The 16,346-nt window shown below is 36.6% G+C and overlaps 2 protein-coding genes across 2 annotated transcripts; both read left to right on the forward strand.

Annotated features, from left to right (window-relative positions):
• Positions 1-356: 356 nt before the first annotated feature.
• On the forward strand, positions 357-2,015 carry LOC141318790 (zinc finger BED domain-containing protein 4-like). The gene has a single exon (XM_073833216.1). It carries the CDS (start codon positions 357-359, stop codon positions 2,013-2,015), a length of 1,659 nt encoding a protein of 552 aa, XP_073689317.1.
• An 8,120-nt stretch (positions 2,016-10,135) lies between these two features.
• LOC141338530 (uncharacterized) lies at positions 10,136-16,132 on the forward strand. The gene is made up of 2 exons (XM_073844106.1): positions 10,136-10,295; positions 12,476-16,132. Exons 1-2 carry the CDS (start codon positions 10,139-10,141, stop codon positions 13,075-13,077), a joined length of 759 nt encoding a protein of 252 aa, XP_073700207.1. The 5' UTR covers positions 10,136-10,138; the 3' UTR covers positions 13,078-16,132.
• The last annotated feature ends 214 nt before the right edge of the window (positions 16,133-16,346 follow it).

Below are 16,346 nucleotides of genomic sequence, written 5' to 3' on the forward strand. Positions count from 1 at the left end.
CAATGACTATATATACGTCACAATTATTTTCCTCATTAAACCTATCTAACGCTAACCGTCAAATGTCAGAAATCACTAAGGGTTTAGCACTGTCCTTGCATACATGGCTGTGCAACATGACAGTTTTTATTTTTGTGATCACTACATTATGGTACTTTGGTTTGTAACTTGTAAGCAATCTGTTAACAACACAAACAACACATTAGTGAATGGTTTTGGTTCTTTTACACTTTTCTTCAATTAGAGTGTAATTGTTATAATGTGAATTGAATATTGGAATTATATACTGAATTGAAGATGAAGGCACTACTAAAATGCTAACCATGAATGTTTCTTCTGTTTAGTAATGCTGTCTGATGGCTGAACAAAAATCTAATCCAGTATGGCAGCATTTCACAGGGCCAACTTCAGGGAAAGCCAGGTGCAATATCTGCAATGGAATGGTGAGCTTGGGAGCTGAAAAAGGTAGAAAGAAAAACACCTCTAATTTGTGGAGTCACCTGAGCTGTCACCATCTCCAGGCTTACAAAGATGCACAGAAAGAAAAAGATAAAGCAGCTGCCTCTGCCTCTACTGCCAATGTATCTCAGCCAACTCTAACAGAAATGTTTGATGCCCAACGTAAATGGCAGAATTCGGATCCTAGGTCAAAAAAACTTGACACTTTAGTTACGGAAATGATTGCCACAGACAATCAGCCATTTACATTTGTCTCAGGTATTGGTTTTCGGAGGCTGGTGGCTGCAATGGAGCCCAGATACAACCTAAAAACTGAGAAGCACTACCGCACAGACATCCTAGATGGTATAGTTGCAAAAGTTGAGAAGAAAATAAAAGTACTGATTGCAGAGGATGCTGGCCCTTTTTTGTCTTTCACAACAGACTGCTGGTCTGGGGAAACTGAAGCACTGATGAGTCTAACATGTCATTTCATTGATGACAACTGGGAAAGGAAACAAGTCGTCCTAAATGCCAAGGCCATGTCTGGCTCCCACACTGGGGAGTACATCAGCAACTTGTTCATCAGCCTTCTAAAGTACTGGGACATCAGCCACGACAGGGTTGTACTTGTGCTAGTTAAGTTAAAGAACATCGCTAAACATTTCAACCACTCTGTGCTCGCAAAGCAGAATCTGAAAAAAATTCAAAAAGAACTTGGCCTCCCCCAGCACAGTCTCATTCAGTCTGAACCCACTCGCTGGAACTCCACGCTCCACATGCTGGAGCAGAAACGAGCACTCAATATCTATGCTGGAGAATATGGAAAAATTGCGACTCCAGCTGCAGATCAGTGGGACATAGTTTCTAATTTGATTGACACGTTGGAACCTGTTGAGGAGGTCACCCTCGAAATCAGCAGGGCAGAGGCTTCCATCTCCAGTGTCATCCCAAACATTGCTGTGCTGAAGATGGTGCTTCAGGCAGAGGGTCCTAACACGAGGGGAATTAAAACACTGAGAGACACCATGCTGCAAAGCTTGCAGAAAAGGTTTGCAAGGATGGAGGAGACAAAATATTTGGTGTTAGCGACACTGCTGGACCCTCGTTATAAGGGTCATGTCTTTTTTGCAGTGGACACACTGACCAAGGCAAAGCAATGTATAAAAGAAGAGTATGCCATTGTGTCCGAGCAACTGAAAACAGCCTCCACTGAAGACCAAGGATCAGATCCGAAACAGAGAAGAGTGGAAGATGAAGAATTACCTCCTACTCAGGAGAGTGACGATGAGCATCACATCTCTGAGCAGCTGGATCAGTATCTCTGTGAGCCATTGATTGACAGAAAGACTGGTCAACCACTGGAATGGTGGAAACAGAATACATCCCGCCTACACCACCTTGCACCACTGGCAAGGAAATTCCTCTGTCCACCCCTTTCCTCTGTTCCCAGCGAGAGGGTATTTAGTGAGATTGGGAATATTTATGACAACAAGAGGAGCCGCCTCACAGGAGAACATGCAGAACAGTTGTGTTTCCTGCATTACAACCTGCCATTCTTAAACTGGGAGTACTGAGAACTTTCAGTGAAAGATGGGTAGAGTGAGGAAGACTCAGGGACTGCAATTGAGTTAAAATTAAAGCACATTCCTTTTTATATTGTTCTGTAATGTTTACATAATTTCCTTCACTCAAAAATGAGGGGTTTGCTGCTATGTTATTTGAACTAAAATAGATTTTTGATGCTGCTAAGTCAAGTGCATGAAAACCTTTGTTCACAGTTGGTTACTTGAGGACTTTGTTTTATATAAAAATGCAGGAAATTCCAAAGAGCAGAAAGTTAGAATGCACTTCAGATGTTCTGTGTCATTTATACCGAACAAAAATGTTGCTGGTTGCTAATGTGTTTCAGCACATCATTATATTTTTTTTTATTATGTTTTGTATATATTAGTTTTTATTTTTATATTTTTCAGTTTAATTGATTTTTATTTATAAAGTTGTATTTATTTTATGTAAATGTATATTTAAAGGTTGTATCAGCGATTTCAAGCCTAAAACATAAAGTGTCAAATTCAGCTTACCTTTCTTCACGATCCGCTCGCTGCCTGCCCCATAAATCGACTGTAAAAAAAAACGCGTCTCTCTGGTCAGCCTAGGGTCCGAGATATGCCAAAAAAACAATCGGTGCTACCAACCTTTCCACAGGAAAACAAACAGTGTTCCAACCAATCAGCGTCAGGGGGGCAGGCAGCGAGCGGATCATGAAGATAGGTAAGCTGAATTTGACACTTTATGTTTCAGGCTTGAAATCGCTGATACAACCTTTAAGTTTATTCATGTTCCAACAAACTTGAAAAATTCTGCTAGATAAATACTCTAAAACATTTATGTAAATGATTCACAGTTTTTTTTTTTATTACCTGTTTTATTTATGTCACGCCGGTTTCACACTGCACGCGTAAGCAGGGCGTAAGCAGCGCGTATTTTTTTCGGCGCGCATGTTAACAGATCATATCATTCACACCGCACGCAGGGACGGCGCGACAGCGCGTAGCAGGACCAGAGCAGAAGCGTCAGTGCAGCGATTGTTTTGGCGCCGAGTCTATTTTTGCTGCGCCGCTTACGCTGGATTAAAGTCACAGTGCATCGTTCTTGATCAAATCTGACCTGATTCACACGAAAAATAAGTTATCCATAAAATCATGTATCACATGTATCACAATCACGGTTTAAAAGGCTCACCAGCAAAAATAATGCATTTGTTTGTAAATGTCTATAAGTTAGCCTACTTGTTCAAAACAATCACGTAAGCAAAGTTTGTACTATTTTCTGCTTGTTTTGATATATACAAGAATAAATAAACATACTACTGCCATTAAAATGTTATTATAAAACATTTTAAAATACAGAAATAAAATCATTTTTAAAAGAGAAGATTCTGAAAGTATTGAAGGAGATCCTATAATTATTTAACATAGATTTACAGTAGTACTAACAAATTATATTTTTATATGATATGTTTTAACATGTTTTTAAATATAATGGTTTCATTATAAACGTGGTGGTTATCTCAAAGTTGGACAACCACCATAAAAAAAAAATGAAAATATCATATGAATCTAACCATGTCATGGCAACAAATGTAAAAGTCATTTATTACTTATCTTGTAAATTATTGTGCCTTTAGCCCTAACAGCAGGGGCAATTTGTACCCAAATACCATAATTTTACATATTCTTTTCGTTACTGAAAAACTGTTGCTATAATTATCATAAACCTAACTGGTAATCATTAAGACGATCTTTATCTAAAAATATATTCAATATTTTAGCGTTTCTAATTTGCTACTTAAATCTACAACATACAACATATCACAAATCAAAGCACATGACAGACAGTTGTTGGAGAACACCTGAAATGCGTGACTGAATGAACGATACTTGTCTATATTAGAAGTACACAAGCTGCGGTTCAGCTGCGCGCGACAAACACTGCCAGTGTGAAAGCAAAATGGATGCGCGCCGCTTCTGCTCTGCTTACGTGCCGCGCACGCCCTGCTTATGCTCTGCTTACGCGTGCAGTGTGAAACCGGCGTCAGTGTTCAATAAATTATGTTAAGTTTAGAAATGTTGTGCATCCACTCGTTATTAGTGTGACCTTTTAGCATGCGAATGAAAGGGAAAACTTCAAGATATCGGCCAAAAAAATCTGCAGCACATATTGGCCATCGGCTGACCCTGACCTCTAAACATCGGCATCGGTTATAAAAAAAAAAACATATCGGTCAATCTCTACTTCGAAGCTTATCCTGGACTTGCTGTCATAGCAACAGGTGCGCAAGTTTAAACCTGCTCGTGAGCAGGTTTATTTCATGTAAACAGGATTTAGGCTGCGCTCCTGGTGTGTTATGATTGGTTGAAATGGCGAGGTCACATCTGATTGGTCAAAGAGCACGACTGACGCGGACTGACTCACGTGGGAAAAGAAAAGTATTTTGCAAGAAAGTGTAGAAAATAATTACGACGATTCACACACGAATGATGACTACAGCTGCACACACACATTATATATATAGCTTATATATACAGTTACTATCAAAATTATTTAACCCCCCAGAGACTGCAGTACTTTTCTTTCTGAAGATTCAGGGCTGAATTGCAACTACAACAGTTTTCTGGCATATTAAAAGTGATAATGTCAATATATAATGTAATGTTTATGAGTTATAGGATTTTTTAATAACACAGCTATGTCAGAATTATTCAACCCCTATTCAACATTGCTGTTTTAAGAGTTATTTTTATGGTCAGGAACAAAATTGTCTTAAAACATAATTAAGCCTTCACAAACTTATTAAAAATGAAATTAGCTTGGGGTGTTACACATAGTATACCTTAAGCCCATACATGTGCTGAAGATGAGTAGCAAATATGGTAAAGTCAACAGAGAGCTCACACAAAATCAATAGAGAAGAAATAGTTTGTTATCTTAAAACTACATGAAGATTTCTAAGACATTACAAGTTCCTAGAGACACAGCTGGCAGTCGTAATCCTTAGATTAAAGTGTGTTGAACCAGAAAACCTTTGAGGCTGTTGAACAAAAAAGCACAATATCATAAAATGTTTGATTAGATCAACTGAGAAAAACTTGCAATGTACAGCCAAAGACTTGCAAGACGACCAGACGAAAGGAGGAAAAATATTTCAATGCTGTGTATAAGAAGGACACTAGACAAGTATGGTCTTCATGTTGAGGAATCTTGCTGAATACCATTCTTGACCAAGAAGAACAAAAAGCTGACTTGAACATGCTAAAATTCATTTAGTTCGACCTGTGGAGTTCTGGAAGAATGTTTTATGGAGTGATGTGTCCAAACTGGAGCTTTTTGGATGGATTGATCAGAAGTATGTCTGGTGCAAAAAAGACAAAGCTTATAAGCAGAAGAACACCATCTACATCATCAAACATGGAGGTGGGCCAGTCCTGTTATGGTTGTTCTACTGTAGCAGGAAGTGAAAAACATGACCATACAAATGATATCATGGATTTATTAAAATATCACACCATTTTGGCAAACATTGTGATGCCTTTTGTGCAAAGTCTAAAGCTAATGATCAATGGACTTTCCTGCAGGACAATCATCCCAAAGTATACGTTCAAATCTACTTATGCTTGGTTCAGGGATCAGTCATTGAATGTTTTTAAGTGGCCTGTTCAGTTTCCAGATGTAATTCTCATTGAAAATACATGGTTGAATTTGAAGCAAGCAGTGGCAAAGTAAAAACCAAAGATCATCAGTGATCTGAAAGCTTTTTCAGGGGAGGAATAATTTTGAACATGAATGTTTAGAGCCAATTCGATTCTTTTATTTTTATTATTCATCAACTTACATTCTCAGAATTACTCAAATGTGTCTTAATAAACTTTCTTTAATAGTTTACTGATGCCTTTGTTTAATTTGTTTCACAAAATGTTTTTCTCTGTAGCAAAATATCTTGCAGGTCAAGGGGGTTGAATAATTTTGAAATATATATACACTACCGTTCAAAAGTTCAGTAATTTTTTTTGTTGAAGAAATTAATACTTTTATTCACCAAGGATGTATTTAGTTAATTATTAAACATTTATTAAAAGTTAATAATAAATAATTTTCATTGTTATAAAAAATATATATATTTGGAATAAACACTGTACTTTTTAAACTTGTTATTCATGAAAGAATCCTGGGGAAAAATCAAAGGTTCCAAAAAATATTTGGCAGCACAACTGTTGATATTATCCAACATTGATCATTTTAATAATAAATCAGTACATTAGAATGATTTCTGAAGGATCATGTGACACTTAAGACTGGAGTAACAGCTGATAAAAATTCAGCTTTTCATCACAGGAATACATTTTATTTTAAAGTATGTTAAAATAAATAACATTATTTTATATTGTAAAAACATTTTGCAATATTACTGTTTTTTTCTGTATTTTTAATCAAATAAATGCAGCCTTGATGAGTATAAGAGACTTATTTAAAGACTATTACAAGCCTTACTGACCCCAAACTTTTAAACGGTATAGTGTAGGGATGCAGCGATCTGTATCGGCCGATCATTTGCGTGTTTTCTCAGTAAAGCCGGTTCTGTAATCAGCGGTAAATGCCATCAGGTGCGTGTTTTCACGTTGAGCCGTATATACTACACACAGCCGTTGTTCACTGACGAGCTGCGCACATTCACACTGATAATATACATGGATATGCGCAGCTCGTCGGTAAACAACGGCTGTGTGTAGTATATACGGCTCAACGTGAAAACACGCACCTGATGGCATTTACCGCTGATTACAGAACCGGCTTTACTGACAAAACGCGCAAGCATGATCGGCCGATTCGTATCGGTGCATCCCTAGTATAGTGTATATAAAAATTTTTTTTTTTAAAAAATCAAATAACATATCAAGGAAAAAACATGTAACATGGGCAGCACTAACGCATTTAATTTGTCAGACTTTGAGGTGTTTCCTGTCGTTTTAATTAAAGACTCAAATTCGGCATAACCTTCCATTATAAGCTCTTGTTCTGCTTGGTAGATAAACTGGGCACGTTCTTAGGCCATGCTGAACAGCCAATAACAGCGTTGCTAATCATTGTTTCTACTATCGATACATATCCCCTTTTAAACCAACTCATGAATGAGCAATTATCTCAGAAAACTCAATCCAGTGATACAAATCATAAACAACAGGTGTGTTCCAAGAACCCAATTAGTCGGATCTTGATTAGCACGATGATCTCATCTTTGATGTCTCATTTGATCTCGGATTATAGGTATTTACTGACCGGATTCAAAAACTGTATTTTTCTGTTTACAGAAACTCCATTTCTCACAGACTGAACTAAAACAGAATCACAACAAAACAACAGAGAGCGGTGAAACTAATCTTCTTCTTCTGAGGTTTAATGGTGTTTGTCAAACAGAGGTTTGTGTGTTAGTGTCACCTGCTGGACTGGAGTGTGAAGCGCTGAAAGGAGGGAAAATATTACGGGAAAATGACTTTGTGTGTCTACAAGATGCGCTATTTTTTTTTATTTATTTAAAAAAGCCGAGCTGAACAAATAAATGAAAATGACTTCAAATTAAGAATCGCATCATGGTATTTGATCAGCATCAACAGTCTTTGTGAGTGAATATTAAAGGAGAAAAAGGAGAAAAATATGCTTTCTTACAATATACAAAAAAAGTAGCTATTTAACCCACAATGCCCCAACCTCAATCTACAGTTTAACTGAGTCCCTACAGGATAGACAAGTACAAAAACATTTGTTTCTAACTTTATATTGAACAGAAAAATGTGTCTAATCTTGATTTCCCTTTTCCCATCCTCTCTGCTATTCCTTTATTAAACTTCATTTGGACCTTTTCAGCATCTTTAATTGGCAAAAACCATGTCAACATATTCGGTTACTCCTCATCTTCCCTTTTTAACAGCGGACAGTTCAGTTAATAAATACAAGATACAATACCTGCTTTACTAGAAACTCAATCTCTAGAAGTGCATTCATTAAAAAGTATAATTGTGTCATATTAGTGTTATGATTTTAGTGAAGTTAAACGCTTTGAAAACAAAATACCTGCAATATCCAGTTAGACCTTTAAGAAACTCAGAAGAGCAGATCAGGAGACTCTTGTTAGAGCTGGTACTGTGTGACGCTGCGGTCATCCAGACTGACTAAAACACTCAATCACTGTAGTTTTATTCAGATTTCAGGATCGTCATTAGAAGATAAAATATGCAAAGGATGTCAGCAGTTACAGGGATTTTCCCAGATTTTCAGCGACTCTAATCTAATCAGCAGAACTATAGACTCATTATCACAGAGATCAGGGAAAGTCTCACCTTCAGACTCTGCATTCATATTTAACTCAGATATTGATCAGAAACAAAGACACCAATTAAAGAAATGAGGCAGAAACATCAACAGCCAATAAAGACAAAAGGTGACACTTACCATCATTTCACATTCATGTTCACACACTCCTGATCCAGACAATGGAAACAGTGACAGGAAAACCAAATAAAGACAAACAAGGACAAGGAGCACATTGTAAAAAAAACAAACAAACAAAAAAAAAACCCAACACACACAAGGCCAGTCCATAGGTGTGACAATCATTACTGCAAAAGACACAATTATATTGGTTGAAATAAAATTATTGCTTTGGAAATTAAGCAGAAATGTTCAGTTGTATATTAATCTCTTTTTCTTTAGGTGTGTGTGAATACAAATGTAAAATGACACTGTCATATTTTGTCTGTGATAGGCTACTCTTGATGCTTCTGTCTTTTTAATTGTCATTGTTAATGCTAATGAACACTTGAGTTGTGTGTGAATGTCTTTCCCTGAACTCTGTGATCATGAGTGCTATAGTTAGAGTACAGTATAGAACTGATCACATCCCTTGAATACTGTGTTTAAGCTTGTGATCTGAGAGCTTTGTCTACATCTGTAAGAACGGCCTCCTGAAATCTGAATAAAACTCCAGTGATTGAGTGCTTTAGTCAGTCTGGATGACCGCAGCGACACACAGGACCAGCTCAAACAAGTCTCCTGATCTTCATTTTCCTGCAGGTGTATTAAAGGTATTTTGCTTTCAAAACATTTAACTTCACTAAAATCATAACACTCATCATAACTGAAGATGTACTTCTAGTTAAAGTTTCTAATAAACTGTTTATTGTGTCTTGTATTTATTACCTAAACTTTTCACTTTTAATAAAAGAAGATATGGAGTGAACTGAATATGTTGGTATATTTTTGGCAAGGTATATCAACATAAAACAAAGTGTTATAAATGTACATTAAAAAAGAAGAATATTATTAATACATTCACGATGTTAATAACTTTAGAAAAGCATCATCATGAGTACGAAATTTTATTCTATATACAACAGTTCTATGATATATTTGTGATTTTAGAGAGCAGTGCACCAATGGGACTTTTATTTTGCTCTGGTGATGTGACGTCATAAAGCTGCGCGCGCTCCTCATCTGTTGTGATTCACATGAAGAAAGGTTTGTGGTTTTAAAGTTTTTAAACTAATGGATATTGTTGCATCAATTAAAGCGTTTTTACAAGCTATGTAAAATAAATCATCATTTTTAAATATAACGTTGTATTGCTTTAGAGTTACTGAAGACGTTAGCCTTTAATAATAGAGAATGTGCGTCTCATTTCTCTCTCTCTATCAATCGTGTGATGAGAAGAAGTGACGAGAGAAACTGAGAATCCGAATCATTTGAATCAAATCATTTGTGAAATGATTCAGTGATTCGATTCAGCGGCACGCGGACTACAAACGACAACAACAAACACAAACGAGTGAATCACAACCGAGAATGATTTCATGAGAGTGTAATATATTATGATAAATAATCGAATACCAAATGTAAATAAAAAATAGCCTACCTAAATTTGAACCTTGTGTAATTTGTATATATTTCATAAATTTTATATAATAGTCTACTCTGACTGTCTTACTAGTGCACTGACTACTGAACTAGAAGCTGATTGAGACGCACACAGAGATTTAGTTTGCTTCGATTTTTCTTTCTATTAATTATTCTCATCTTAAACAGGACAAAGTGTTCAAACACAGAAAAACTCCTGGAGAATCAACAGAGATTCATTTGACACACTATTATGGCGTTTATTAAAGAGGAGAGTGAAGACTTGAAGATTGAAGAAACATTCAGAGTCAAACATGAAGATACTGAGGAACAAACAAAGATGGAGTTTATTAAAGAGGAGAGTGAAGAAACATTTAGAGTCAAACATGAAGATACTGAGGAACAAACAGGTTGGTTTTAATTGGTTTTGGTTGGTTGGCTTTTTACATTTTTTTTTCTGTAAAATTAAATCTGATATTTGCTTCTAATTTTAAAACGATTGATTTCTAGCACTTTGGTAAATATGCAAAAGTCTCTAAGAAAATAATTAATTTTGCACAAAGCAAACCTTGAAATGTGAGTAATCGTATTTGGCTACTGCACGCTGTCTACAAACAGTGCTCTCAATATAAAGCAAGTCTGACAATAAAAAAGCCAAAACAAAAGCACAAACAAGTTACATTTAGTTGTAATTATGTGAGGTGTAAGATTGTAATCTATTAGTTGTACACTTCTGTTTCTTGTATATATAGAAATATAAAAAAGGAGGGAATAAGGAGGGAAAATAGGAAAAAGGGAAAGAAGAAGGAACAAAATATGTAAAATAAATAGATAAAGAGAAGAAATTACAAAAATAATTCAAATAATAGCAATATAATTAAGTAAATAAATGAATAAATAAATAAATGAACAAATAAATAAATAGATGACCACAAATGACATTAGGTTACCATAATTTAGCAGTGAAAACTTACTGCATCCACACCAGCAGCGTACGTATGATTGAATGCCCACAGAGTGCTGCTTTAGTAAATCATGCTGCTGTTCATTGTGTCTTTAAAATAGATTTGTAGCACTTAATAATAGCATGAAGATCAAATGTTGACAGACTGTACATAGAAATCGATTTAAGAAACTCTTTGATACAGAAACATGCTTTGAGTTATAAAATATGAGCAAGAATCCTATTTTCTCTGAATATCCAAATTATTTCAAATGTTGATTTTCTAAGTTAAACAAAAAGGTAATATTAAGTGAAGATTTTACATTTTAAAATGTATCCTACATTTTAAACACAACATTGTCAGATTTTACAACAAAGAAATAATAGATTCAACAAAATCCACAACAGAACTGGTGTGTCTCCAAGAGCTTTCAAATTTTCAATGTTATTTTCATTTAGTCTGCATGTAATGCCTGATAAAGCTACCAGTCTCGGATGGAGCATTGTTCTCTTGATCTGAGAGCTAAGGTCTCTTCTCTGTGAGCTCTGTGTGCAGTCATATCAGGTTCTTAGGCTTTTTTTCCCCTCCCTGTTCGGCTGCTCCTGTCTTTGAACTTCACTCTAGAGCAGGGGGGACGTACTACGGTCCATGAGAGCCAGCGTCCTGCAGAATTAAGTTCCAACCCTAATTAAAACTCACCTGCCTGTAGCTTTTCTAGTATTATATTACGTTATAGTCCATTAAAATTTAGGCTGTTTTCTATTACTTCAGTTTTAATTTAGTGCCTTAAAGACTCATTTTAGATTTGTAGTGTTTTAATATCTTAAAACAACATCATTAAATCTTGGGCACAAAACATTAAATACAGTTGTCTGTAGTCTATGATTTTTATTATTTTTTGTATTATTTGAGTTTCCTATTTACTTTTATGTTTAAAGTGATAATTAAATTAAATAACTGTGTGGGAGAGACTCACTGGTAAGAAATATCAATGCGTTCCATTTGGTCAGTTCTAGAGTGGTTCCCAACCATGTTCCTGGAGGCCCCAAACACTGCATATTTTGCATCTCTCCTTTGTCTGACCATTTGTCACCCATTTTAGGTCTTAGTGCAGGGGTGCCCAACCCTGTTCCTAAAGATTTACCATCCTTCAAAGTTTAGCTCTGACCCAGATCAAACACACTTGAACCAGGTGATTAATCACTTAATTAGAGAAACATGAAAAACATGCAGTGTTGGGGGGGCTCCAGGAACGTGTTTGGGATTTTTATGATTGGCTAACATCATTGCCCCACAATAAAACCTCAGAAAGAATTATTGTGTGATAAATTGTTCATCTGATGGTTGAGTGGGGAGTTTGTCCATTTTCCTTGCCTTTCTTGTATTTGTTGGATTTGATCCCATAGAAGACAAAAAATGGTACATCATAATTGAGATCAGTCTATATCTAGGTTTCCTAAACTATTATTAGATTGAATAAATTGTATAGCAGCCAGCTTAAACTCTATAGGACACCAGCCTACTATGATCAGGTTTGGACACCATGATATAAGATCTAGCATACATGCATTACATACAGTATCTACATGTTTTGGTGTTACCTGCTTTGTGGCATTAACTTTTGTTTCTTTGTTTTCCCACCTTAGGCCCAACAGCACTGAAAGAGGAGAGAGAAGTACTGAATGAAACTGAAGAGAAAGATCAGTTTGAGAATCTTCATGATTTCATAACTGGAGAAAAATCATTTTGTTCCTTACAGTCAGAAAATACTTCTACACAAAAAAGACCTCAAAAGACAAGAACTAGGAGTTTTTTCACTTGCTTACAGTGTGGAGCGAGTTTCAATGAACAAGGAGAATTTAAAGTCCACAAGAAAATTCACACCGGAGAGATGCGTTTCATCTGTCAACAGTGTGGAAAGAGTTTCAGTACCAAAGGAAACCTTGAAAGTCACATGAGAATTCACACAGGAGATAAGTCTTTCAGGTGCCATCAGTGTGGAAAGAGTTTCACTCAAAAAGGAACCCTTAAAGACCACATGAGAGTTCACACTGGAGAGAAGCCTTTCATCTGCCAACAGTGTGGAAAGAGTTTCAGTCACAAAGGAAACTTTAAAGTCCACATGAAAATTCACACCGGAGAGAGGCGTTTCACCTGCCAACAGTGTGGAAAGGGATTCATTCAAAAAGGAAACCTTGAACTCCACATGAAAATTCACACAGGAGAGAAGTCTTTAACGTGCCAATAGTGTGGAAAGAGTTTCAGTGAAAATAGAAACCTTAAAAGGCACACGAGAGTTCACACAGGAGAGAAGTGTTTCATCTGCAAACGGTGTGGAAGAAGTTTCAGTAATCCTGGAAACCTTAGAGTCCACCTGAGAGTTCACCCTGGGGAGAGGCCTTACGTCTGCAAACAGTGTGGAAAGTGTTTCTGCATAAAATTACAATTTACAAACTACATGAAAGTTCACATTGTAAAGAAACCCTTCACCTGCCATCTGTGTGGGAAAAGTTTCAATCAAAAACAAACCCTTTATGCCCACAGGCAAATTAACACTTTGGAGAACCTTTTTACCTGCCAACAGTGTGGGAAGTTTCACTAGTAAAAGATGCCTTAACATTCACATGAGAGTTCACACTGGAGAGAAGCCTTACACGTGCCAACAGTGTGGAAAGAGTTTCACTCATAAAGGAAATCTTAACAGGCACATGAAAATTCACAATAGAGAGAAGTCTGACAGATCCCCTCAGTGTGGAAAGAGTTTCAACCAAAATGTATAAAACGGACAGTTTTGGTCCTTGATTCTGATTGGTTGAGCCACATCTGATTCTGTCGTAAATTACTCTTCAAACCGACATTCTTTGTTACCTATTTGTTGCTCGGAAAAAACAATGTAGGATCCGGACCAATCAGACACACAGTTCATTAGATTTACCAAATAATCAATTTTTCATTAGATTAACAAATGATCACAGTCCCCCTTCACCCAATCCACAACACTGGCTACCATGATGTCTACAAATGGTCTTACTATGGCATCCAGGACTCCTCTGCCAGACCATATATACTTTATGACTCAAAAGTATGTGGAGAAAATTTTCCCCAACTAATACTCTAAAAAAAGGCCACATACTGCCATAGGAACTGACGACTTTCATTAATTCTTAGAAAAACCTTTCTCTGAACGATCACACATATCCCTCAGATCATTGTATATTATTACTGTTCATTTATTTTGTCTTTTGTACTGTGAAATGTTTTTATGCGTGTGTTATGATAGATCACTATGGAGTGTAACCACACATATAAGTTGTTTGGTCTCATTGAATTTGTATTTTGATGATCTAGAAGATGGTTTATGTTATCTTTTGATACCTATGCAACATATTAGTGTTTTATGAATCTTTAGTAGTTTTTGCATGAACAACTAATCCCAGTACATATGCAAATACCATGCTTACAGAAGATGGCTGCGTCCGAAATCGCCTACTTCTCTACTAAATAGTGGGGAAAAGCAGTAGGCGAGCGAATAAGTATGTCCGAATCCTTAGTATTTATAAAAGAGTAGGCGAGAATTAGTAGGCGAATGCACTAATTCCAGCGAGATTCTGGCGTACGTCTACTTAAAGTGCGTCCGAATATGCCTACTTACCTACTTTAAAGTAGGAAAAAAAGAGTATGTGAAGAAAGAAGTACGGTCGAAACCTCAGTATTCATAAAAGAGTAGGCGAGAAATCCCCGGATGTCCTACTGCTTCAGCCCAGATTCTGAAGTGTTTTTCAATGGATACTTTTCAATCCCAGGAGTCCACAGGAGGCCAAAACGTCATCATCGAACGTGATTGAGAACCGCAACGAGGGTGTTTACAAATGTGAGTATAACAACCAAAACACGGTTCCCTGTCTTAAAAATCATATTTGTTGAGCTACTTTATAGTAAACTGTTGATTTGCATAAGGTGCCAAGGTGTTTTACAGTATAATATATTTGTGATTTCGCTGTTAAAACATGTTTTATGACGTATAGAGAACATTAAGCTCCAGGAAATACAGGCACGTCTTCAAAAGCGAATTTACATAAAACATACATTTTAAAGACATTAATGTGTAGCACGGCCACATAAGAGGGATATTTATAAGCAGTTAATGAATTGCTAAATTGCTTATTTATTTGTATCTGCTGGTGCAATTTTATCCCCTTGTCTGTATTGCCCCGCAAAATGTGGATTCCCCTGTTCTTGTCTCGCGAGAGTTCTGCCGCGCTACGTTAGGGAATTCCCTGACGTCATCTAAAACACCTGATTATACACTTCCGATAAAAGAAGCCGGTTTTTCAGCGTTCCAGGGGGCTCTCTGGATATGCGATCGTTAAAGCTGTCTTTACCTGTGATTATCAGCCTTCGTGGAAATACTGCACTTGTGGATTAATCTCGTTGAGGATTACGACCTGGTTGGACTGTGTTTCGGGCGATTCTGTTACAGGACAGCGCTGTTCATCGTCTTCGTGCTCACGGACTCAAAAGCTTTACCGGTGAGGCCGAAGCAATCGTACACACGCACACACATACACAAACATTGGACTGTTTTTTGGAGTTTACACACGCTCATACTATATGTGGTATATGTGCATATGTTGTCGTTTTGGTATTGGTCTTTTGCACTGTAAATACACTTGTGGATGGTATCCAATCTTCACGTTGTTTGTCTATTCTGTATAACTTCCTTTGAATAAGGGTTAAGAGAGGGATTACCGAACTAACTTTTATTTGTGTAGCCTGCCTGATTTGGCTGAGCGTTACAAATGTCTACTTAACAAATGACAGGAAAATGTTCTAGAGCACATCACAACACGAAACATCTGAGTGAGTGATGGACGCTATGTGAGAATTCACTGTCACTGCTTTACATTAATGTAAGTAATGTAAATAAACACATGTACATATAGTAGGCCTAACTGAACTTCAAACTCATTTCAAACAGAGCAATAACAGAACTTTTCTGATTCTTGATTTATGTGCCTTTGTTGCAGATCTTTTGTGGTGGAGCAGGACCTGAAAGGAAAGGTGACTGCAGCATTTTTGGGGAAAAGTAAAATCCGAAACTTAATATAAAGATTGATCATTTTGTAACTTCTTATACAGAGATCTGATGACATTGTGCTGTTAAAATGACAGCTTTTGCATTATATTTGTGCATCTTTGTATGATCTGAAATGTCTGCAGACTGGTGTGTGCAGTGACAAAGGAGAAATCCACAGCAGCATCCTGGAAATGAGACCCTCCATCACTCCACCTGCCCTTTGCCTCATCTGAACCAGATGTTGCAGTGGTCTCTTCATCCTCAGTAGAAAAAGACTTAAAGACCAAATGTTTAAATAAAGCTTTGTTCCATGTGTATTTATTTATGTTCATGGTTACTTTTATTATTTTACTAATTTATTCATGTTTACTGTTGTTGTCAGTAAATAAAATATAACATTTTCATAAGCGTATGCATTTATTCATTACTTCATTGAAAAA

Source organism: Garra rufa, chromosome 1 (assembly GCF_049309525.1).
Source record: "Garra rufa chromosome 1, GarRuf1.0, whole genome shotgun sequence".
Taxonomy (NCBI): domain Eukaryota; kingdom Metazoa; phylum Chordata; class Actinopteri; order Cypriniformes; family Cyprinidae; genus Garra; species Garra rufa.

What these genes read in the sequence shown, in the direction of transcription:
- LOC141318790 (XM_073833216.1), top strand. Translation starts at nt 357, where the DNA reads ATGGCTGAACAAAAATCTAATCCAGTATGGCAGCATTTCACAGGGCCA.
- LOC141338530 (XM_073844106.1), top strand. Translation starts at nt 10,139, where the DNA reads ATGGCGTTTATTAAAGAGGAGAGTGAAGACTTGAAGATTGAAGAAACA. An exon ending in AGATACTGAGGAACAAACAG is followed by an intron (nt 10,296 to 12,475) that starts GTTGGTTTTAAT and finishes TTCCCACCTTAG; the next exon opens with GCCCAACAGCACTGAAAGAG.